Below are 25,853 nucleotides of genomic sequence, written 5' to 3'. Positions count from 1 at the left end.
ATAATGTAACTTTTTTTTATCGATAAGAAGCGACTAAATTTAAATTTTCTAATATTATATAATAATAAGAAGATTAGAAACATTAAATCACCTCTCATTTTGTGTTTCAAGCAATCCTTTGATTTTTATCACAAGTGTATGGTATTTTATTCCCTTCTTCTTAACAATATAACGGCAAGTGTTTTAGATAGGTCGCCCATGGCGACTTTTTGCATCGATTTCATCGGATTTCGCCTGAAACAGTCGCGCATATGTATCGTTGGATAAGCTATTATATCGTTTTTGTCGCTAATGTGACCGACGCGTTTGCGACGCTACTAATTTCGTGCAAAATGACGCCGTGGGCGGGTACCAAGTCAATTTAATAATGCTACCGATTTGAGCTGTTTTATGAGACGGCGAGCTCCACCAGTATAATGATATTACATTAATCAACTTACAAGGTGATTAATAGTAAATGTTATCTTTTTTATGTTTTATTTTATAATTCGATGCTTTAAATATATTATAACAATATTCATGTAATATCTAAAGTTATATTTTGTAACTCAATAATAGTTAATGTCACAAAGAAAACACTGCGTGAACAATAGATTTTAGGTGAGTATAAGTCAAAAGGGGAAGATGGGCTATTTTGCTTTAACATACATAGACCAGTTTTGAAAAAAAATCGATAAGTAAGTATTTATTTCTATTTAACCGGTTTCGTTATTACGGTTTCCTTTGAATTCATTTGGGTACTAGGTGTAATTCAAACCGAATTTATTTACGAAACAAATCGCTATCATTAATTTTGTTCCTAAAATGTACAATTACCGATAAAATATTACTAAGTACGAATTTTTAAGCCTGTTGTACCTACTGGACAAGTACTAAACACATGGGGTACAACTTTTAGCTAGCTTTATTTTTTCATAAAATGATTACTCCTGAACGTAATTTTATACATAATAATACAAGTACTTACATCACTTCTGTTTAGGTATATATATATATACTTTCACCCTGTTATTCTGTATAACGATTCTGACAGCTTGTCCACCGATCGGTCTTAAAGTTTCTTACAAAACGTGAGATTTGACTGCGGCGGTTAATAACCTGTATAAAAAAAGACAGGTCTGCAACTGTCAGAAAAAGTTCTGAATAGACGGGCAGGTTATCTTACATTACATTTTAATGTTTTTTTTTCACAATTGTCTTAAGTCACCAGGGCTTTGGACTTATGTACGGCCTCAGCGGCGCGGTACCTACTTTATCCCAGTCCAACAAACCAGCGTGGCCAGCGTCACCCTGAGGTTGCTGTTCAAACTCTGGCAAACTTTTTGATAGACCAACCCACAGTGACGCTGTGGCAACCAATATGTCTGTTAACAATCCGTAACAACACGAAAGCGTTTGTACTAGGAGCGCATCGGGTAGCACTACATGTGACACATGTGTCAGGCTAGCATGCCGCCAGCCATGTTGCCATGCACACGCATATGTCTGTTCAAATTGCCCGATTGAGAGAACCTGCGGAAGAAAACAATAGATAATTTGATTCTAAATGGCTTTGGACGGTAGTGCTTAATTTTTAAAGTTTGTAAGTTTTTTTTTGTTTTTGTTATTTCTTGTTTTCAATTTTATAAATTTAAAATGAATATAACTTTTTTTCGGAACTGACAGGATTTGAACCTGCGACTCTTTGGCAATCGCTTCTTGTTTTCACTTTTAATTTGTGCAGTAAAGACTGAATCCATCTATGTAATAAAATCATACCCGCTTATTTAAAAAAAACGTTTTTTTTTCAATGTTACTGTCATCATGCCTATTGCAAGGCAACTCGTATGTGCCAAAATTCATTAGCAACGGTGTAGGTATTGATTGAGCAAAAATTGTAACGTAAAAATTGTAACGTTCAGAAACAAAGAAACCGACACACTATTGCATTTGTTTATTCCATCTTAGTTTTGTGACTTAAGGACTGAGCTGTAAATTCTTCTGTAGAATTATTTTATATTACTATTGCCCGCGTTCTTCGTACGCGTTTTTTTACGGTTTGTTACAAATCTCGTAGGAATCGTTTGTTTTTCTGGGATAAAAAGTATCCTATGTTACTCTCCTTCCTTTCAAGTTAGGGCGTGAAGGAAGAACAAAGAAAAACATTTCGTATTTCTAATATTAGTAGGAAAGTAGACATGAAACTTTAAAAATTAAACTAAGTAATTATACTATTAATAATCCTGAAGAGTTTCTCGTTATGTTTGTTCTAATAAACGCGCTAATCCACACTTATTATTTCTGCCAATTTTTATTAAAGGTTATAAAAAATATTCTATTTGACATCAAACTACGATCCTTAGAAGGAGAGCAATGGATGCGCGATGTGACGCAGTGTGTCAATAATGAAAACCAAAGATATAAGGGTCACTAACCTGAGTAGACAAAGTTTACATTGGTAAGGTTTTTCCCCGGAATGTATTCGCAAATGTTTGGTCAGTGTTGAGCTATCAGAGAACGCCTTTTTGCAGGAGCGGCACCTATAAACAAAATAAACGTTTGATGAAATTTGAGTTTATAACTACACACTTTTTGCCCGTTGTCTGTGACTCAGCGATGTCAGGAGTCTACACTAAAAACTCGTCGACCTGCTGATCCTGCCGGCGACTAGCGCTCATGTGATTTTCGTCGACATGTCGGACGCTTGTCTTCGACTTTCCGCTGACAAGTAAAAAGTAATAGCTTCGATCGCTCGAATAGAACGCTAGGCAATTTTATGTTTTTTTTTATTTCGTGCAGCCGCTCTAGTTTGCCAACTAGTAAACAAGTGTGGATCCGTCAACAAAACGGCCGGTTCGTTAGTGTATTTGGTGTATACAAGTATGACAAGGAGTATTTGAAAATTTTAAAAGTTTTTATGGTTCAGAGATTGCAACTTGCCCGGGTGGCTTAGATCACCTCATCTATATTACAAATTTCAAACATATGCGTATACACCCTAAGGTACGCCTTATAAACTCACTGGTAAGGACGTTCTCCAGAATGTGTTCGCATGTGTGTGGTAACGCTGGAGCTTTGGCTGAATCGACGATCGCATATTGGACACCTGAAAAAAATATAAGTCTTCAAAGAACGAAGCTATCTTAAAAGGCAAGCAAGAATGATTATGTGAATTACAGAAAAATATCAATTTTTCTGTAATTCAAAGATTTGACCTGCGACTCTCCCAGGCCATCGCGGCCTGAAGAAAAAAATACCGCGGTGCAAAAAAAAATCGGCTCAAAATAGTACATGCCTTTTATATTAGTGTTATAGCAACGGAAAAATAATTTTACAGATTTTTTTTTATACAATTTATAATTTCTGAATTTTCTCTGGTCTTGCCGGTTGTGGCTTCCATCCAACAAACAAAGACGTGCCGCTTAGTGATTTAGCGTTACGATAGGATGTCGCTTAGAAACCGATTATGGAGTATGGCAGTTATATCAAACCCATAGCGGGTATAACTGCCATACTCCCTAACAGGCAACAGTTTAGCCCACTACAGTTAAGATTGTGGGGCTTACGTGTAGTGGAATAAAAAAGATGTACCTAAAAGGTTTCTGCCCGGTATGTGTCCTAACATGAGCCGTAAGATTAGCAGCCTGTGAGAAGCTTTTGTTACAGTCGCCACATCTGTAAGGTCGTTCGCCTGAATGCGTGCGTAGGTGAGTCTTCAGTGTGCTGGGCCTTGCATAAGTTTTGCCGCAGATGCGGCAGAGGTTTGGCTTCTGCTCGTCGTCTTCTGAACAACCGCTTAGAGCTCCCACCTAGAAACAGAGGTGTTATTTTGTGAGAAAATCAAAACCAAGTCGTATTTTATTTGGAGTATATACATATTTTGATGCTATATTATAAGATTTAGATAATTAACAAAGGCGTTTGGTCTTGTATTTTTGTGAGATTTCAGTGTTTTAAAGCTTCGATGAAGTAGGTATTAGGTATGCTATCAGTCGTCAAAATGTTGCGGTAAAAAATTATTAGACTTCACTCTATTTTCTACGTGTAGTAAAAACGTCAACGTGTTCTTGCTTAACACCCGACTTTGCTTTAAAAGTAAGTAATGGAATATTTTTCTGTGAGAAAAAATATGTAGATTAGAAGTTATATCCAAAAAATCTATTTGGATTAATTAATCACATTTCGTTAGCCAAAAGAAAAGACTTCAACGCGGCATTTATACTTAAAGGTAATACATAAATATCGTATACAAATAAATAAAAGTGAAGTGTAAGTTCTAAAGCTCATAATATGTGATAGAGTAACCCATTGACACGTTTCTGGAATTGTTTGTATGTGTGTTTCTCTGTTCGTGTTACTTTCTGTTTGTCTGGCCAATCTTTTGATCGGTTCGACTTATTCGAACAGGGTATTCAAAGGTAGATACAGAGTTAGGCAAGGAGGCACGTAGGCTACTTTTTATATCGCGAATTCTCTCCTAAGCGGATGTAATGAGAGTTGGAAAGTTGCACGAAAATCCCATCTCCAAAGGTGGAGACAAAAATTTGAAAGTTATATTTTCTAGGATTTAAGCAGGCAATTGAAATAGAGCCGGAAGATTGTATGAAAATTCTATGTTTTAGAAGTAAACGACTTAGCGGAAGAAATAACCAAGGCGATAGTATTTCCCCGGACGAGGTCTGTCACAAAAAGCTCTACTACTAAACTACTACTACGTAGGGGCTTACCTGCACTTTCCCCGACGCATTCACACAAGCAGTATAACCAAAATCCTGATGCATTTGCCCCTGATGATTCATTATATACCCGTTCCCCATCTGGTCTTTCTGGTCTTGCATATACATCTTCGAAGGCGACCTCTTCAACATCGGACCCAAGTTCTTCTGGCTCGAAAAGTTGGGCTTTTGTTGAAACAAGTAGTTTGGGTTCGGTTTCTGGGCGTTTTGTAACTGTAGAGGTTTGAAGGTGGATGTGGCTGTTATTAATGGATCAGATTGGTTTGGGGCTCGGAAGTCCGCTGTGAAGGAGTACGTGGCTGCTGGGTAGGATGGGGGAATTACATTTTGGGTTTGGGGATAGACGACGTTTACAGATGGGGCCGAGGCATTTTGATTCCATTGCACCTAGAAGAAAAGTTTTAGGTTAGGGTAATCACATCAACAGTTAAGGGCACATTTGCTTCGTGGACGTCGGAAAGAGTGGTGGAAGAAACGTTAATTTTACTTTGCCGTTATCCTTGATATCTTGACGGGTTTGTTTAAGGTGTGTATGTATACTTTGTACCAATCCCAGTTAGGTAATCGATGATGCCGTCTAAGATGGTAACGGGCCAACTAGTTAGGGCTATTGCAGTTATATTAAAGCATTATTCCTAGTTTCTCCGCGGCATCGTACTCGAACTCTAAAACACTTGGCGGCCCATCTGCCAATTCGGGCAATTATTCAGAAAAAAAAACAAATTGTATCTGCCCGAGATCAGAACCTCCCACTCAGAAGACCACATCGCTCACGTCTGTGCCATGGAGGTATACAATAACCTCCAAACAGATCCTTACAATGCACTCGCAGTTCTAAACTGAACGATGTGGATTAAGATCCAAATTCAGTGGCGTTAAATAATTTTGAAAAATCCCTGGATTGAGAGAGCTTTTATGCATACATGATTTGCACCCCACTGGATGCAATGGTTTTTGAGCTTCTCCTATTGCTTTATGGTTGCAGCCGAAAATGCTTACTTGCGAGCAGAGCTGTTCAGGCGGACAACCATGCATGGTCATGTTCATGGAGACATTGACGCTCATGGTGGGGAAGAGGGGTCCCCCGCCATAATGTTCGTAGTACGGGTACCCGCCACCTCCGTTCACCACCATCTGCAAAAACGCGTCTGAGCTATGATGACATTCGATACTCTTTTGTATGCTTTGGCCACTGACCTTCATTAATAACTACCAAAGGCCTTGAACTAATGCGAGACCTGGAAATGATGACTTTCTGCAAAAGGAGCCTAGCTACCTAGTACCTACACTCCTAGACCAGGGTCGATAATTTATAAAATCAAAAAAAAAAATAATAGGATGAAACCTATTAGAAAAGGAATATTATAAAAATGAAAGGAAAATAATTAAATACTAAACGGGCTCAGAAAATAGGCATTTACGCATATAATTTAAAAAAGATTCGACAACTTTCTCCAAATATTGTGATGTCTTATTAAATATCAATTTTATTAACTTATTTGTTTGTTAATTATAGTAGTATATTTTGATTTGCAATTTTTTTTTATTAATGTGGCAAGTAATCTAATGTTTTTCGAGTAATTAAAGTGTAAATTTTAATAAATAGCTCAAAATTATTTATAATAATTTATTCGATTTCTGAGAAGATTTACTATGGTAACATATTTTTTTTTCACCATCGAAAAGTAGAGATTTCAACGCACAGAAAACATACCAACTTTTTGAAAAAAGCTGATATTTTGACTGGTGAATTTTCGATTGAAAATTAGGGTGCTTTTTCGATATTAATTCAAAATAAGATGAAAAAATAAATATTTTTAATCAAATAAATTACAGCGTATTTGGACATAAAAAGGTAAGATTTCACCAAATTTCGTTAAAAAAAATTTTTTTTGTAAAAGATAAAAATAAAAAACCAAAAACTTGGTTTTTTGAATTTTTCACATAAATTTTGAGGTTATGTGAAAAAACTGAAAATACAAAAGTTTTAGATCTTTTTATTACCTACAACTTTGCCATTTGACTTTTTTCGATAGGACTTTTAGTTTTGCCGGAAATCGAGAAAAACCGTTTTTTACCCTTAAAAACTCACCCCCATCCCCTTCCCGACCTCAGATCGCCCGTAAATTATTTTTCCTTTCATTTTTATAATATTCCCCTCCTTTTCTAATGGGTTGCATCCTACTATTTTTTTTTTTCACTTTTAATTATTTTTAAAGGCTTCTGGTCTACCCACTCTAATGTCTCTTGAAAAAATCTTTTCATTAGGTACTTTTTTTAGACCGGTTTAGCCGTAGTCTATCATGCTGGCCCAGTGTAGATTGGTGCGCTTCACATGCGTTTGAAAACATTATGGAGAACTGTCAGACATAATCACGATGCTTTCCTGCAACCGTTAAAGCAAGTGATATTTTACAGCAAACTCAAAACACCTAGTCGTTTTTGCGTCGGTGGTAAAAAATGTAGATGTTTTTATTTATTATTTTCTTATCAATTCGGAGATAAACCTAACACCAGAAGTAACAAAAATATTATTAACATTATAAGAAAAGTAAGAAAAAAATACTAATACTGCCTTACCTACCCACTTTCAGAATTCAAAATTCAAAATTCAAAATTCATTTATTTCAAGTAGGCCTAATATAAGCACTTTTGAAACGTCAAGTCTGTCTGTGTGTAGTGACTCTACCACCGGTTTGGAAGGCAGATTCTACCGAGAAGAAGCCGGCAAGAAACTCAGCAGTTGCTCTTTTCAAAAACAGTTCTACTTTAAATTAAACGATAAAAACGATTAGGGGATTCGGATTAGCAGGGCTAGCACGGGCGGGAGATATAAATTATATCCCCGATTATATCCCTGACAAGGGATATAATTAACGGCCTACCAGCTAAATCACTGGAACATGGAATTGAAATTTACCCCCGTTTATTAATACACATATATTATTTGGATATTATTTCCACTTGTGTGCGAGTCCCCTGAGAGTTGATAAAGAAGTGGGAGAAGATTAATTGATTAATTAAATAATTCATACTCTTTATTTGCACACAAATAAAAATACAGACAGAAGAAGTATATAAAAGGCGTTTATTACCTTTCCCCGGGGATATAATTGTCTCCCGCCCATGCTAGCCGTGCATTCGGAAAAAAAATTAAATTATACTTAAACGCAGGCGAAGTCGCGAGTCGAGCTAGAAGAGCTCCATAAAAAAATATTATTACAACTTAGCAAGTAGGTACCTATTGGTAATCTAAATATCCCTTAGGCCTTAACCTATTTTCCGTCCGCAATAATAAAATAACTAATCAATCAAACGTTACAAAACATACACACCAAATTTATATAAGTATTCCTATAGAGTACGCAGTAATCCCCAATATTAATTACGAGTATTTCATAACCACCCCAACTTACCTATTCACCCTAAAGCTACCCAAGCGAAAATGAAAGTTGGGTAACTATATCTGTCTCTGTCACACGTACAGCTGAAATATTGGATGGGAAAGAGATACCTGCGGGTGCACGCTCTCCGAGGCGCAGTCTCCATGGACGACGGCGTGTTTCAATGAGAGGAGGACGTCCGCCGCCTCCCCACCTCCCCGCTCCCTGCATTCCCCCCCGTTGTTTCTGCTGAAAGGAAAATCGAAGCTGAAAACGTGAAGCCATTTTCAAATGCAATCTACGAAGTTATATCTACATATAGCACGTTTAGGGTTACGGTATTTCTTTGTATGGGAAAGTCGACGTCTAATAAAATCTACGTTCAAAAAGTTATAGCGTAAGTTATTACGAGTGGGTATTTCCTTAGGCTAACAAGGCTAATAAGTTATTACGAGTGGGTATTTCCTTAGGTTAACAGTGAGTTTAATAATAATCTCTCTCTTTAGTCGGTCCCTCATGACTGAGGATCGTGATCACTGCTATGGCGAGTAATCTTGTCATATAAGATCTCTCTCCATCGGGTTCTGTCTGGCCATTTGTATTGCGTTATAGAAGGTATGGGCACCAGTTTATCTTAATTGATCTGACCACTCATATAATATTATAAATGCGAAAGTTTATAATTATGCATGGATGTTTGTTACACTTTCATTTACACGTTAATCCTAATATAATATTATGAATGCGAAAGTTTGTTATTATGGATGGATGTTTGTTACACTTTCACACAAAACTACTGAACCAATTCGACTGAATTTTGAAATGGCGATAGTTATATCCTGGATATACCCTGATTCATGAAAAATCAAGAAACCGCGTACAAAACTGCGGGCAACAGCTGGTTTGCTATAATAAGCGAAAAGCAGGAGAACCTGCACGTTGCTATTTATAATTTCTTAAATTTTTATGAGGATGCTCCGCGGGTGTCGGAGTGAAATTTGCGTAGAGAGTACATTGCCGAAGATCTGTTTGGTGTGGAGTGTAAAGATAGAAGAAATTATTAATTAGGTTTACCATATTGGTTTGATGCTCAGCCGCATTTTGCAGATTGACTGTAATGTTAACGCGGATAGAATCGCCGACGATGTCCACAGCTAGTAGGTACATAATATTATAGATTTAAATTAAACACATTTATCAATCGAAGCCTAGTCATTAACGTCCGACTGCTGGGCTAAGTCCTCCTCTGTTTTAGAAGCGACAGTCTTAGAGCATAGACCCACCACACTGCTTCAATGTGGGCAGGTGGGCGTTAATAACGACTATTGTCACCGTGTGCCAGTTATTATCACTAACTAGTGATAATAACTGGCACCGACGGTATAACGTGCTGTACAAGTACTCGGGTACTGAAAATCCTTTAACAGAAAAAACATTACTACCCAACAATTTTTGGTCGGGATTTGAACCCAGAACCTTGCGCGCCTGTCGCTAGACCTAAGGGGCAATCGCTAGCCCAACGAGGCATCAACTAGACCAACGAGACAGTCTAGGTGCTGGACCACCGAGTCAGCTACTAGCTAGACTAATGAGGCAGTTACTATACCAACGAGGCAGTCGCTAGACCAACGAGACCGACGCTCGACCAACGTGTCAGTCACTAGACCAACATTACAGAAATGTTTTTGAAGTTGTACCTGCTTCTTTTGGTGCGTTAGGGAAAAATAGTGAGAGTAAATTCTTACGATGCGCGCGTACACCGTCACAAAAAACTGACACCATGAAGTTAGCTATCGTCAACATTTTAGTTTTTCTAAAAAAGGTTTCACAGTTGACTTTCAATAATTCAAACAATACCTTTTTTCTATTGTTTGTGTCGTTTTTTTCTACAAACGTAGAATAAGGCGAAAGATAAATTTTTGAAAAGATTTTTATTTTGTTACGCCAAAGAAGTATAACTTCTACCGCGTGCAGGTACATAAGTACACACACGTTTTTTTTTCTGCCTAACAACCGTTTTCCTCACATGGTGGAAGATAGACAGGTAGATAGATACAATAACTTTATTGCAACAAAACACCAAGAAACAATATAAAGAAAAGTTCATAGTGTTAGGGTGCAAAGGCGGCCTTATCACTCAAAGTTACCTTTAACAGGCAACCTAAGTGTAAGAAGCTATCAGTAGAACGGACAATGGATGGTGCACAAAGTAAAGATATAAAATAAACTTACATAAACAAATATACGTACTAAACTTTAAAAAGAATTACGCAAATACTTAATACCTACAAATATTAAAATCTATACTTATAATAAAACTGTAACTGGAAGATTTCTGTACATTAAATATATTTTGAAAATTTTGACCGGGGGATGCTTTATATATAGGTAATCGAGTCCAAAACAGATTTTTATTTAATTTTCGTCTGTCTGTCTGTCTGTCTGTCCGGGCATCACGTTAAAACTACTGAACTGATTTAAATAAAATTTAGTATAGTGGTAGCTGAAATACCGGGTACATATAGGATTTTTTTTATCCCGATAAACAAACATTAAGTTTCCTCCAGAACATCTTTATGAATTTTACTTCATAGCTTCGTTAAATTTCGACCGATTTTAATAATTCTTTTTTTTATTTTAAAGTGTATACAATCAAGCATGTATTTTCTAATTTTAATGAAGATCTGATAAATATCGTCGGAGATAGAGGACATAACTCTTCACAGGTAGCAGCAAGTCGCGAGGCATATGGGACAACGATCGAATGCATGCGTATCATCCTACTAATATTATAAATGGCGAAAGTTTGTAAGGATGGTTGTATGGATGAATGGATGATGGACAGATGAGGGAAAAAAATGTTTTTGATGAAATTAAAATGGTCCCGCAGTATGTGTAAGTATGCTATCAATATATCTTCCTAAGTTCACTCTATATAGCTTCTCTATCTTCTGTACATATCATATAACAATGTCCCCCGCCGCGTCTGTCCGTCTGCCTGGGCGCGACATTTTCATACAGTTTTAACTAATGAACAAAGTGACTCATGCGGAAGGTTTTACTGTAGGTATATTTTACTATGGTTTTCGGTAAAATGGCTGAAATATAGAGATGTTTTCTAAAGATGTCATACCGACTTGGAGCTTTACTGGCGCACGCCGCGAAAACCTGTAAAAACCGATTTGGTGCAGACGAAGTTGCGGGGGTCAGCTAGTATTTATATAAAATAAACACGACTCAATAGATAATTTTTTTCAAAATTTCCTTGTGATTATGTTATTTGCGGCTAAATCGTGAAGTTAATTTTATTTTTGTATTCAGATTGTCACAAGCAAGAAGCTTCTAAGTCATCATATTGTGATGGGCAAACACAGAACCCTACAATGCGCGTGGCTGAACCTGACCGATTTTTATACTTATATTTTCACGTACGGTTCCGCGTACTCCATAGACGTTTGACTTTCCTTTTACTTTAAATCACTTACTGAAACTAATAGCACTTACTTGTAACCAGGACACGGCGAGAACGGGAAGAGTGAAGGAAGCGGATCCAGTTCGAGCGGTGGTAAGGAGAAGGAGCCCATGTCTTCAGCAGGCCAGCTCGGCTCGTTCACATCGCCCAGCCCCACATCGCACGGTGCGATGGAATCGCTCAATGCATTGAGCTCATCACCGTTATCCGGGCAGCAGTTTTCGGTTTCTTGCTGCAAAATGTAACTAGATTAGTTTATAATGAATAGAAGAATGCATAAAACTCAAACGCCAAACTCATTCCCCAAAGTAACAATCTGTACGGCAGGCAGACCCTGTATTGTCTAGAGACGACTTTGCTGAACAGCTTGCATTATAGTCTAAAGCAGGACATAAACACTAAAAACATAAAGGAGAAACTTAAGACATTTTTCTTTCAACCTAAAAAATATCATAATAAATAGCCGAAACATCCTGTGTAAAGTTTACTCATACGATAAAGTACCAGTTCCGCATATAACAGGTTTTATGAATAGAACTAGTTGCAACGCAAATTTTTATTTTTAGAACTACCCTCACTCGCCCATCATATTTTTTATGTAGCTTTAAAAAATACTAACCTACTTATAATTCCGAGCGCTGTACGATGAATACCGCTGTACGGATAAACCCGATTGGGTTTTTGTTTTACGCCGTGATAGATGTAGTATTATTATGTTTATTTAAAAATGAATATTTTTAATGAAATAATAAATGAAGGCCTTAATAAATGAACGACCAGACTCGTATGTACATACAGAAAAAATAAGAGGTACAAATACAACTCAGCGAAATTTCGTCTTCTTAGTCGTGCGTTCTTGATAGTGGTCGTGGCCGAGATGAATAACATGGCGTCAGGCTTCGCTTGATCTCACGGCTTCCCACGCGGACTTCTCCACTTTTGGCGGTTGGTAGTGTTACAGAAGCATTCCACCAGTTATCTGGGTCAGTGGCCTGGTAAGCGTAATTAAGCAATCATAAATAGCCTATAACAGTCCGCAGCTGGACTAAATGCCTATCTCAACTTAAGGGTATGTCCATAGTCACGACGCTGGACAAGGTTGGCATTGATGATCGTATTAGATGTAGTAAAGGTAGTAGTAGCACAAAGAAGGCTCCTGAGAGAACCTCGTTCGACATCCGCTGGAAGAGTATCTATCGAGATTTCTGGACTAAACGTAATTACACTAACTATTTCAGAAAATGAAATAAAAATTAACTCAATGCTATTTGCTTTGGTTCCGCGACAACAAGATGAATCTGTTTTGTTGTATCATCATCGTCATCAATATTATCTCAATACCGGCAGGTCACGGGTCTCCTCGCATTATGAGGAACGTTTAGGTCAGTACCACCTTGCAAGGTGTGGATTGGTAAACTTCACACGCCTTTGAGAACATTATAGATCTCTGAAGCATATTTTCCCTTCTCCGTTATATCAAGAGATACCCAATTACTTAAAAGGCACATAAACCGAAAGCCCTAACCAATCGGTTACCGCTGCAGGTCGGGTCTTTTATGTGCATATACATTTTTTTAAGCAACACTAAAAATCAACATCAAAATCACCTCAAAATACAATTCGCCTAAAGTATGCTTAGGCGCTTCGCTCCGATACATGGATCATCCTCCGATTTTGTCAATGTCAATATCGGAAAAATAATATATCACAACTTCAATATGCCCAAGGTCATCAGACACGCAACATTTTATTAATGTTGTGACCCAAAAAGTGGTACATGTATCTGGTGATTAAAGACCTGGTGTTTATTTAGTCCAACGGTCTAAAGTTTACCCCAAGTCTAGTAATTCAAAGGGGCAATAGTGCCAGCGTTTTGGGTACCATGCCCATAAGTGAACAGTTAGTTTATTTTTTTTGGTAATACTTTTGTTATGTTTGTTTGTTCCTATTTTTATTTCTCCTTTATAGAACGTGTAAATGAAAACTGAAATAATACTTCAGAGGCTCTACATTAATTACTGACTCTGGGACTTATGTTGTTAATGAAAGAAATCAGAGAGATTCAGTACAACAGTACGGTAAGGAACTCTGAAAATACTTCTGGAGTTTCGGTTGTAATTTTGATGCAAGATATCGCGTCCAGTCAAATAAATCATGACACCTTGTATTATAGTATTTGAATAAATAGGTCGCGATATTGAGTACCCTCTTCTTGAAACCTTAGTTTTTAATTACAATATTAAAAGCATGTATCTGGCCCGAGCAATCATTAGGTTAAGGTTTATGTAACGGTCAATTTTAATTAAGTTGTTTAAAAGAAACGAGAAAAGTCGATAGTATTTTGAGGCGATGTTGATAATCCATTAATTAAGTGCAAACTAAATTCGTAGCTTACGGGAATGCTAGCTAGCTATCCTCTAGCTAAGGAATCTAATTCTGAATTCAAAATGCAGCTCTACAGAAGCTTCCCGATCGTTTCGTAGGACGGTGCAGTTTTTAACCCATGATTATGACATGTCGTTGAATAGTATTTTAAGGAGATGGTATTGATATTTCCATTAACTACGAGGATTCCAAACGCACCTATGTTATTTAGCAGGCAAAATTACCTGACAGCAGTCCTCCGGAAGATACCTGAGCTAGTCGCACGAGCACGGTGCATTGTTTGTCCCATTATTATGAGTTGACGTTGATACTCCCATTACTACTACTGAGGTGATGGTGTTGGTCACTCCATTGGCTACGAGGAGTTCAGACGCGCCAAGTTATTTAGTAGGTAGACTTACCTGGCAGCAATCCGCTGGAGGATCCATGAGTTGGTCGCACGAGCATGGTGCAATTTTTATTCCATTGTAATGAGCTGATGTTGATACCATCTTTAGTATTTTGAGGTGATGTTGATAACTCCATTAGCTATGAGGATTCCAAACGCACCTAAGTTATTTAGTAGGTTGATTTACCGGGCAGCAGTCCTCCGGAAGATGATGAGGTGGTCGCACGAGCATAGGGCTATTTTTAACCCATTGATATGATTGTTGATGCCATCTTCAGTATTTTGAGGATTCCAGAGCGCCTATGTTATTTAGTGGATAGATTTACCTGGCAGCAGTCCTCCGGAAGATCTCTGAGCTGGTCGCACGAGCACGGCTGGAGCGGGTCGCAGCACAGCCCGTGGCAGCAGCCCAGAAACTGCGGGTTGTTGGGAACGTAGCAATCCATCGCGCAGGGCGCCGCGCAGGGGCGGGATCACAGCTTCCGACGCTTGGCCATGCCTGCAATGGGATGGGGAAGCCACACCTATTTCAATAGGAACGCCGGATGCGTTATGCAAAAGCAGACATTCAGGAAGAAACCTATTTCCTCTATTCCTTTGTGGGTCAGGAACAATTTTATGGGCACACGTTGTAAATATTATACGGTAAACGTTACTGATCGATTTAATAATTATTATCCTCTGCTAGAAGCTATTTTTACAAAATTATGTAATTTAGTTTAATTTGCATGTTTCTTGCATATTAGATTCTTATTCCTCTTGAATCTGATACGTAGGTTTCAAAAAGATGGGTTAGGTTAGGTTCTTTGAACCTCGTGAGCGGAATTTATCATACGGGAAAACTAATTACTGATTTACTTACATCATTCAGTAATAATTCTTCTGCTCGAAGAAGCAAGAGAGTGAATCAGTTGTGTAAGTTCGTTCAATTTGGTCTTGACTACCTTTTTTTATTATTACATTTCTCTTATATTAGATTCTTATTCTTTTCATTTACATTAAATCTAATAAATAGGTTTAACAAACTTAAAAGATGTTTGAAACCTAACCCTTCTTATGGGTATTTTGGGCTCTTTGGGTACTTTTTACTAGTGTCAGGTATTTTTTTATACCACTACAAGTTAGCCCTTGAATCTCGCCTGGTGGTAAGTAATGATCGGGACCTCCTACTTAAATTTACACATTGGGATCAACTAGATAGCAACATTTTAAATAATAAGGAAATACGAATTTCATAATTTCTGACTGATTATGTAGAGAGCACCCATCTTTACATAACCAAATCTCTACATTGGTCGCTGAATGACTATGGGCTTTTATAGTTAGTGAAAATGTTTGAGACTTGTTAATTATCGTAAAGAATACACAAACAGACAACAAGCATTATATATTATTCTAAATCAACGCGCTAGTTAGTCATGTAATGAAATCAAATCGTATCCAAATTAATCTTAAATAGGACAACTTTTAGTAGAACATTTTTGAAACGTTAAATTTGTCTATTTTCTATCTGCAAGAAACTTCTCCTCTGCAAGAAAGGCAGGTCTTCTTTTCCAACATCATCGTTGACAATTATTTAACAACTATTATTATTTATTGTGTGTGAAAAAAAACAAACTTTTCAACAATAAGTTTTTCATCAATCTTTTAGTAATAAAACAGTAACTACATTTATTAAGTCTTCAAACTAACGCCTTGTTTTGTAAGGATTAAAAGCAAAGTATTTAACGTTTCGTTAAGTGAGTCTTGCCTGCATAATGCGGTCCTATTGAACTTCGCTGTATTTGTTGATGGAACGCTGTGATAACTTATCGTTACGGTTATAAAATATTTTATTTCGTGTTCACTTTTAAGTTAGAGTTTGAAATTTAGTATTTAGTTAGTCTTCTGAAACCTACCAGTGATTGTTTATAGAGAGAAAAATAGCTGTTCAAAGTTTTCAAACAAATAAATATGAATAAGTAGCAGAAGCATAGTACAGTAGTATTAGTTTTGCATGTCCGCCTTCGTAGAGTCGTTTTCGAAACACTAAGTGTCACCGTCAATGCAAAATAAACTAAATTTTTTGTATTAAGTTTATTTTGTAAATTAGTGCAGTCACTTTTTTCTTAATTGATAAATATATTCTGTGAACATAATATTGTGAAAATAGCTGGATACTATACTTGATTCAAACTGGATCCAAGAGTCAAAATTTAGATAAATTTAAAGATATTAAATTAATGACAGTCTAAACAGGGTTAAATAATAAATTCCCGAAAGCTCTCGGCATCGCAGTTAATTAACAACAACTAAATAATAACAAACTAACAACTTTTGTTCTACGGCTTTTAAAAATCAGTATTTATCCATACTATGTACTTCTAAGTACTTCGGCTACTTTTGGTCTCAGGAAAGACCGAGGGCGAAATCTAGTTCGATATGAGGAAGGCGGAGTTCAAGTAAACGTACACATTTACGTGAACTCCGAAAGATCCCCGACCTCCTTGGCGCAGCGATGAGCGCGGCGGATTCAAGTAGGAGGTTCCGAGTTCGATCCTCGGCAGGGGAAATTCGGAATTTATAATTTTTTTTTTCTGATCTGGCCTGGTGGGACGCTTCTGCCGTGGCTAGTTACCACCCTACCGACAAAGACGTGCCGTTAAACGATTTAGCGTTTCGGTAGAAACCGATGGGATGTGGGTTTAATATAACTGCCATACCCCTAACAGGCCCGTTACCATATTAGACTGCATTATTACTTACCAGCAGGTGCGATTACAGTCGAGGGCTAATTTGTAGAACTTAGAAAAAAAACACTTTATTAAACAGTGTACTAACTAGCTCATACATACGTAAGACCGATTCAATCAGATTTGTTTTAAATCCAAAATAACTGGCCGGTTTAGGTATTTTATAGGCATCGTAATGTGAAGCACAATAATCCCTTAACAACTGGCTAACCTAGTTATATAATCTCTGGATTTCGATGATTTATAGCTACAGTGTATCTATTCACTGTTTAAGTAGCTATATTCGATTTTTATTGCTCAGTTTCAGTTCATCATGGAATAACCTACAAAAATTCTAAAGAAGCGGTGATAGAAGCTCGACTTCACTCTCGGGGGGCCTAGTTCGAATCCCACCTCGCACCTATAACATTCCTAAGTTATTTGCGTTTTAAGTAATTAAAAATCACATGCTTTAACGGCGAAGAAAACATTGTGAGGAAACCTGCATGCCTGAGAGTTCTACATAATGTTCCCAACTGGGCCAGCGTGGTGGACTAGGGCCTTAACCCCTTCTCATTGTAGGAGGAGGAAACCCGTGCTGTGTAGTGGGCCGGTAATGGGTTGCTGTGATGATGATGATGAATATCTTAACGATTAGTTCAGTGGTTTATACCTTCATCGTGCCCTACAGGGCAACGGTCTCCTCCCATGAGAGGAGTTAAGGCCGTAGTCCAATACGCTGGCCAAGTGCGGACTGGTGGGCTTCACATGCCTTTGAGAACATTATGGAGACCTCTCAGGCATGCAGGTTACCTCACGATGTTTCCCTTCACCGTTAAAGCAAGTGATATTTTAATTGCTTAGAACGTAGATTTTTTATAGTAATAATTGACGGACTAACGGACGGACAAATGGTCCTGATATTACTATCAGGAGGACCATTTGTCCGTCCGTTTATGAGATGACCTTCGCCTATAAACAGGGCAACATTTCACAGGGCTTTCAAGGGACACGTCCTGCAACATGCCGACTTGTGTCCATCAATTTGAGGCATTCGTTTTAAGCCTTATGTGCCTGTATTTACACCGGCAACCATGTCCGGAAGATGCTGTTTAGCAGAAATAAGCATGGCGATAGTATACAGGTCGCAAATGTCTTTTATGTAAGTTTAGTATGTCTCGTACAGAAGTTTCAACAGTGGCGTGCTCAGGGTTTTTATCTAAAATGCGTAAAGAATGATGAATTCTTTTAAAAAAAAAAATAATCGAAATGATACTTGTTCCTTTTGGGAACCTACCTTAAATAATTAGGGAAACTGGTACTTCTGTAAACTATCTGCCAAATAATTCGGCATTTAAACCGAGTTATTCGGCCGAGTTCGAGTCATTAGAAAACTGCCAAGTATGCCAAGAACTACTAAAATATAATTCAAGTAGGTAATTAGGTACCAGTATGACATGTTTGCAGGTTGCAGCCGGAGAGATGGACTAAGTGACTGAATGGGTTCCAAGAAATGAAACGAGGAAAAGAGGGCGACAAAGAAAGAGGTGGCGAGATATTTGCCATCAGAGGTGTGAACCGGATTGGATGCGAAAGGCTCGCGACAGAAAGCTTTGGCGAGACTTGGGGAAGGCCTACGCCGTAGAGGCGACTTAAACGTAAATGTATTTAAAAATAAATAAAAAATGTAAAAATATAACTGTAAAACGTTTTAGTAAAAAAGGCTTTTTTTTTATGACATAATGCTACATAAATGTAAACCCATACTTTTACGTTTCTACTTAATCCGAGTCGATTTGACGGGCAGGTAGACTATTTATTTATTGCTAGGAGCAATGATGAAGAAATATGGGAATGTGGAAATGTGGGAAAGTCTAAAACGTGTTCTTTCATATCGCGAAAGGGTTACACGTCTTTGGGAAGGAGAATTCTCAGACATGCAGGTTACTTTACGATGTTTCCTTTACCGTCAAAGCAAGTACTGTGCTTAATAGTTAGTTTTACCACTTTTTTATATCACTGTATCTCACGTTCAACATCATTATCATCATCATCATTTCAATCCATTGCAAGTCCACTACAGAGAACGGATTTTCATTCAGAATGAAAAGAGTTTAGGCCGGAGTCCACCATGATGGCCAAGTGCGGATTAATTCACAAGCTTTTGAGAATATTATGGAGAATTCTCAGGCGCGCCGGTTTCCTCACTATTTTTTCCTACACCGTTCAAGCAAGTTATATTTAACTGTATAAATTAAACCTTAAAATTTTATTAGCCAAAGAATAATTATAAGAATAATATGGGCCTCATAAGAAGGCTCAGAGTCACTCAGCGGGCGATGGACAGAGCTATGCTCGGAGTATCTCTACGCGATCAAATCAGAAATGTGGAGATTCGTAGAAGAACCAGAGTTACCGACATAGCTCAACGAGTCGCGAAGCTGAAGTGGCAATGGGCCGGGCATATAGTTCGGAGAAAGGATGGACGTTGGGGTCCCAAGGTGCTGGAATGGCAGCCCCGAACTGGTAAGCGCAGCGTTGGTCGGCCCCCAACGAGGTGGACAGACGACATTAAGCGCGTCGCAGGTAGCCGCTGGATCCAAGCGGCTCAGAACCGTGGAACTTGGAACTCCCTACAAAAGACCTATGTCCAGCAGTGGACGTCTATCGGTTGATATGATGATGATGATGAATAATTATCCTAAATGAAAGATTTAATTTAGTATTTAGTACCCACACAATAATTAAATCACACAACAATGAAACAATGTATCGACTTTTCTGTATCTATTTAATTGTAAAGCGACTCTACTACAAAATTGGTTTGTTTCATTTGTTATTGACTTGAGGTAACAGCTGATATAAACTTTGTTGAAATTATATTGGAAGGTTCATACCTACTTTTTGTTTTTTTTCATCCGATGTTTCAAACTTCAATATTATTATACTACTATTAAAAACAAACGCGGCCAAGCGTTTGGTTTGGTTTATCCTGCGGGTATTGTTTATTTTCCCGGGATAAAAATTACGCTTTCTAGTAGAGCTAACGTGCGCCTCGAGATTCTATCTTTTTCTTTACTTATTTCTATGAGACAAGACGACATAATCGGTAGATATAATTATCTGAAGCGTTGATCTTAATCCTACAGAAATAAAGCTGTCTATTTGCAAAATTTCGCCAAGATCGGTTAAGCTGAGTAGCCGTGCATTTAATCCCGCGGGAACATAAACCGGGACTGTCGTGGAGTATAAGTATCCCATGTCCATTTCCGAGATGCAAGCTATCTCTGTGCTAAATTGCATTAAGTTCGTTGCAATGGTTCATCCGAAAATAGATAAAAAACTCTAACACTTTTATATCTCTAATTTTGAACAGTATTCCATTTTCATTGGAAATTTTAACCCCTCATTTTCCCCCTTATATTTCCTGAAAAAATCGTACCGTATCCCGTATAATTTATCCGCTTGTGATCCTCCCGTCATAATCGGTCCGGCCATGCTAAAGTTGGCTGGACAAAGAGACAGCCAGAAATACAAAAAAAATTACGGGATATCTTATTGTTCAAATCCATACTTTTATAAATATGAAAATGTGTTTGTTTGGCTTTACTTTACGTCTTCACTGAGTAACCAATCGACTTCATTTTTGTTTAGTTGAATGGACGGAGAGTAACAGAGGCTAATTTTGTAAAGAAAACAAACGGTTTCCACGGGATATGTAAAAAACCATCATAAACACGGAGGAAAAACGAAGTTAACAGCTAGTAATCAAATAATTAAATGAGTTTACAAATCCATACTTTTATAAATATGAAAATGTGTTTGTTTGGCTTTACTTTACGTCTTCACTGAGTAACCAATCGACTTCATTTTTGTTTAGTTGAATGGACGGAGAGTAACAGAGGCTAATTTTGTAAAGAAAACAAACGGTTTCCACGGGATATGTAAAAAACCATCATAAACACGGAGGAAAAACGAAGTTAACAGCTAGTAATCAAATAATTAAATGAGTTTACAGTTTTGAAAATCACAAACACTTCTAATATTTAGTCTTACAATGTTCAGGAACAAGCCGGGATGATGGTAAGAGATCTGAAGGATTGGTGCTGGTTTCCCTGAAACGTGCATGGTCTCTTTTGTGAGACGTAACATGCATTGGACGATTAGCCTCATCTCATACCAGGCAGACAGCGAGATCCGGAGCCGGCATAAATCGGTATGTCTCTCTAATAGAGTTTTACATATTAAAGTTGAATGTGGCGACACTGGAGTGATGTGTAAGTATAAAAAAATCTTGATAGACATTGCATCGTGGTTAATTGCATCATCTATTGACAGAAGGGCTGGCTCATTTTTTTTTCAAGGTTCAGCCTGGCTGTTCAGCGCAGAAATACAGTCAGAATTCTTGCTGCTTTCTGGCATTCTACGCGAGCATGACTGGTTCAGTTATTAGTTTACTGATGAGGTAAACTATAACAATATATTTTAATTTATTTTCTAGCTTGCAAATTATAATTCTGAATCCACTCCCACTCAAATGACCCATTTCTGGGCAAAGAGCTGGGAGAACTTAGAGAACGAGAGACCACGCTGCTCTGATGCGCTCAATTGAGTATTCACATTAGTATATACATTTAAAAATCACTTTAAACGGTGAAGGAAAACATCGTGAGGAAACCTGCATGCCCGAGAGTTCTCCATAACGTTCTGAATGGCGTCTATCTCAGTCTACCAATCCGCACTTGAACAGCGTGGTAGACTACGGACTAAATCTCATTCTGAAAGAAGACGCGTGCCCTGTAAACGTTTGATGATATATGTAAGTAATAAAAAAAAAAAAAACCGAAGCAGACGGCTTAATGTTTTTCGAAGCACGAGGGTGGGTAACTCTAGTTTCCTACTTCCGGGTTACTAATGGAAATTTCTGGAGAGAAAAAAAATACACCACTTTTAAGCCCGAACTGGAAACCGGAAACCCTGGGCATCGTGATTCATAGGCATGCTAACCACTAAACCGACGAGGTAGTTAGTCGGCAAACATTTAATTAGTTGAAGCGGCTTGAATTTTTTTAGTTTAAATTGTTCAAACCTTTATCGCAATATCAATATGTTATGTCTAATGTTACTAACATGAAAAATTTTCCATTGTTGCGGTATATTAAATAGTAATTTTCCGCGTTCTTTACAAGGGTATATACTATTTCTTTGGTAATTATCACCTCCTCACACTGTCACTTAAAACGTAGTTATAGTAAGAAGCATGAACAAAATATTCCCAAGCATATTGTCATGATGTAATATTTAGATTAAGTATAATAGGGTTTTTATATGAGCTTTCGAATTATTGAGCCTTTGAATTATTGAGAAGCTCACCAAATTGTGTCAAAAGTTTTGAGTCAATTACTTAATTATTTAGTCTAGTCTAGGTGCATGTTTATTATTTATCGATTTATAGTTTTAAGGTCAACCCATGCCAATTTGGTTAAGAGCTGATGAGTAATTAATATCGGAACTCGACATATAGCAGCAAATCACTTTCATGTATCTTTCAAGCATTCATAGTTACAATAAGTAATTATAGCTGTTTTTGTATTATTGAATCGTATTGAAAGGGTACAACTATTATAAACTATTGTTTTTTTAAGTTTTATTAATAACTTGTAATTTTACTATAAAGTAATGGCATCCTACAGTCACTTATTGATTTTGAATTTAACTCGCGCACTCACAACCACTTATATTCTATAACCATTATTTTTATCATTATACCAAACGGGTAAATAAGCTCACCTTTCTCGAGAAACAATCCAAAATAATCCAATTGTTGCGAACAATAAATATATTGACACACATCACAAAATCACAGTTACACAAAATAAATTATATCCACTAATTAAATTAAACGGGCACATGCGCTATGGCAACACATGATTTTCGAGCTCATTTTTGTACGAGCCTCTGAACCCTTGCAGGGTGGTGTTGGTGACTAAACGACTATCTGTTAAGTGCAGTCGCCCGCCCTCACGTTAATTGGCTGTTTGTATCTCGTCCTTAGTCTCCAACCCCTCTGAAAAAAAAACATGACATATTGCGCGCGGGAAAGCCGCTGTCAACGTATCAAGTTAATATGGCGGATGGACGCCCGCGGAAGCAACGTTTTTGTGGTGAGAAACGTTTAGTGCACAGCTATTTGATCACATTTACGATTAAACTGTTCAAGTAATTAAACAATGAGTGGTTTTACTGGATAAATTTGTATAAAATGCTATGCATGTAAACTAGCTGTGATCTTATGTACTAAGTAGGTACTACAGTCGCGTCTAGAACTAATAATGGTATAACATCGGAAATAACTGCGTGAAATATCATACTCACTTACGAATTTATATAATAAATATAATACATATTTGATATAATAGATATGCTTTGCATATCTATCCACATTCCACATCAAACTTCAAACGGGTGTTCTTTTTGTTATCACCATCTCGCTTTGTCATTTGAAAATATTTTAGAAGCAACCTGGTTAAAGCAATAATTCACACCTAAGCTTTTTTCGTTTAATTATTCCTTTATACTATAATAGGATCTTTCTATCTTTGAACTTTTTAAGAGACATCTCCAAGATATCAACCGGTATTTTTTTGTATCCAATTTTCTTTGAATGAATTTCTTATTTTAGTAGTAGAAGAGGTGTTTGTGACGGAGCTCGTCCGGGGTTCTATCGCAATGCTTATTTCTGCCGCTAATCAGCATTGTTGCAATGCTGTGTTCCGGTCTGAAGGGCGTGGTTGCCGTTATAATTACAGACACATGAAGCTTATCTCCTTCGCATCAAATGAATGGACACAGAGCGGCATGTTGCAAAATGTTCTCCTGTTCTCCTCGCATGCCCTGAAATGTTGCTGTGCTTAGAGACGATAGTTCACTTACAGGTGAGCCATCAGCTCGGTTCGTCTTACTCCAAAAAAATTAAAAAAAAAAAACAAACTCTAGCGATAAGTAAGTAGTAAGTTTATTCCGATTTCCAAAATTCAGCGTATCTGCACTAACCAAAGTTGGCATAACTCGTGACGTATCGTTTTGATAGAGCCCCGGGATCGGGTATTGCACGAATATCGATTTCGGCTGACGATAGGCCACCCAGGTAGCCGTGCCATGCGATGCGCACAGCCTTCCATATCTTGCCATATGACGGAGGGTTCCCATGGGAATATATGGACATTTTTAGGAAAATATTGATAAGTATATGTTAAGGTGTTAAGCACTGATAGCCCAGTGGTTACAGCTTCAGTCTCCCTTTCGGGGTGACCGAATTCAAATCCCAGCACGCACCTCTAACTTTCCTAAGTTTTGTGCGTTTTAAGCAATAAAAATATAACTTACTCTCAACCGGAAACCTGCATGCCTTAGAGTTCTCCATAATGTTCTCAAAGGCGTGTGGAGCCCACCATTCCCCACTGAGCCAGCGTAGTGGACTACGGCCCAAACCCTTCTCATTACGGGAGGAAACCCATGCTCTATAGGTGATGGATTGATATGATAAATAGCGAGGGTTATACTTCTGCTTTTAACCAATCAATCTAAAGACTATTTTCGGAGTTATGTGTGTTTTTGATTAAAAGAATTTGAAAATTACGCTTTAAAGGTGAAAGAGAACATCGTGAGGAAACCTGTATGCCTGAGAGTTTATTTATTTATTTATCCATACATAAGACACACCAGCAATGAATTGTAACTACATTAATAAAAAAAAAAAATGTTTTGCTTAGAGTCTAGAGTGTAGAGTTTTCCATAACGATCTCAAAGGTGCGAGAAATCTGCCAATCCTCAGTTGTCTAGAGTGTTGGACTATTAACTTTACCCTCCTCATCCTAAGGGGAGACCCGTGCCATTTTGTGGGCCGGTAATGTGTTTAAAATGATGATGACACAAAGACATAATTATATACAGATGAGCAGTGGCGTGCACTTCATACATGCACAAAAGCACTGCCTACCCTAAATTTTATATATTCCTCGTATAAGAGGAGGATTTTTGCCATTTTATGCAATATTCCTGCTGTATGCATACCCTGGTAAGAAATCCAGTGCACGCCACTGCAGATGAGACAAAATATATAAACCGACTTCCAAGTTCGTATTAACTCAATTAATTGTGTTTAGATAAAGAAATAAGATACAGAACTCACTTTAGGAATAATTTAATAAGTAAAAATACAAAACAAATACGTAGTGTTACTATATAAATCTATATACATATATAACAATTTTTTTTTATTTATTTGAAAGCTTATTTTTTATAAATATACCTAATGGAATTAACATTACATTTATTACACACACACAAATATAAGATGTGAGGTACGTATTTGGTTTTATAATTATTTTACTTTTACTTAATTTAAAATTTACTTAATATAAAACGTAAGCTTACAGAAAAATCCTATTATAATATTAAGGATTACTTAAACGATAAAAAAGCTTGGGTGTGAATTGCTCTAGCTTCATAGCTTAATATAAATAAACTAAGTTAAGTTTGTTGTGGGCTCTTCTTCTAAGACCAAGGCGCGTTTGGAACCCTCGTAGCTTTAGGTTTAAGTTGGCGAGCAAAGTTATCACCATCCCCTTACAATTATGTAAACATATATGTATGAACGCTTCATAAGTGCCTGTGATAGGCCTAGATGAAAAAAAAATTTTGAATTTACTTGTACATGTACAAGTAAAAATGAGAAGGGCTTAAGCTGTAGTCCACAAGGCTGGTCTGGTGCAGATTAGTATACAAACACCTTTAAAT

The 25,853-nt window shown here is 37.4% G+C and overlaps 1 protein-coding gene across 1 annotated transcript; it reads right to left on the bottom strand.

Annotated features, from left to right (window-relative positions):
* Positions 1–1,125: 1,125 nt before the first annotated feature.
* On the bottom strand, positions 1,126–22,903 carry LOC120634286 (protein glass). The gene is made up of 10 exons (XM_039904776.1): positions 22,845–22,903; positions 14,670–14,842; positions 11,603–11,802; positions 8,230–8,347; positions 5,715–5,849; positions 4,707–5,102; positions 3,571–3,788; positions 3,002–3,085; positions 2,415–2,519; positions 1,126–1,512 (listed from the first exon to the last, which is right to left on the bottom strand). Exons 2-10 carry the CDS (start codon positions 14,787–14,789, stop codon positions 1,440–1,442), a joined length of 1,449 nt encoding a protein of 482 aa, XP_039760710.1. The 5' UTR covers positions 14,790–14,842; positions 22,845–22,903; the 3' UTR covers positions 1,126–1,439.
* Positions 22,904–25,853: the final 2,950 nt, after the last annotated feature.

The sequence above is a fragment of the Pararge aegeria genome, chromosome 23, assembly GCF_905163445.1.
Source record: "Pararge aegeria chromosome 23, ilParAegt1.1, whole genome shotgun sequence".
NCBI classification, from domain to species: domain Eukaryota; kingdom Metazoa; phylum Arthropoda; class Insecta; order Lepidoptera; family Nymphalidae; genus Pararge; species Pararge aegeria.
This window is presented reverse-complemented; position numbering and strand designations above follow the sequence as displayed.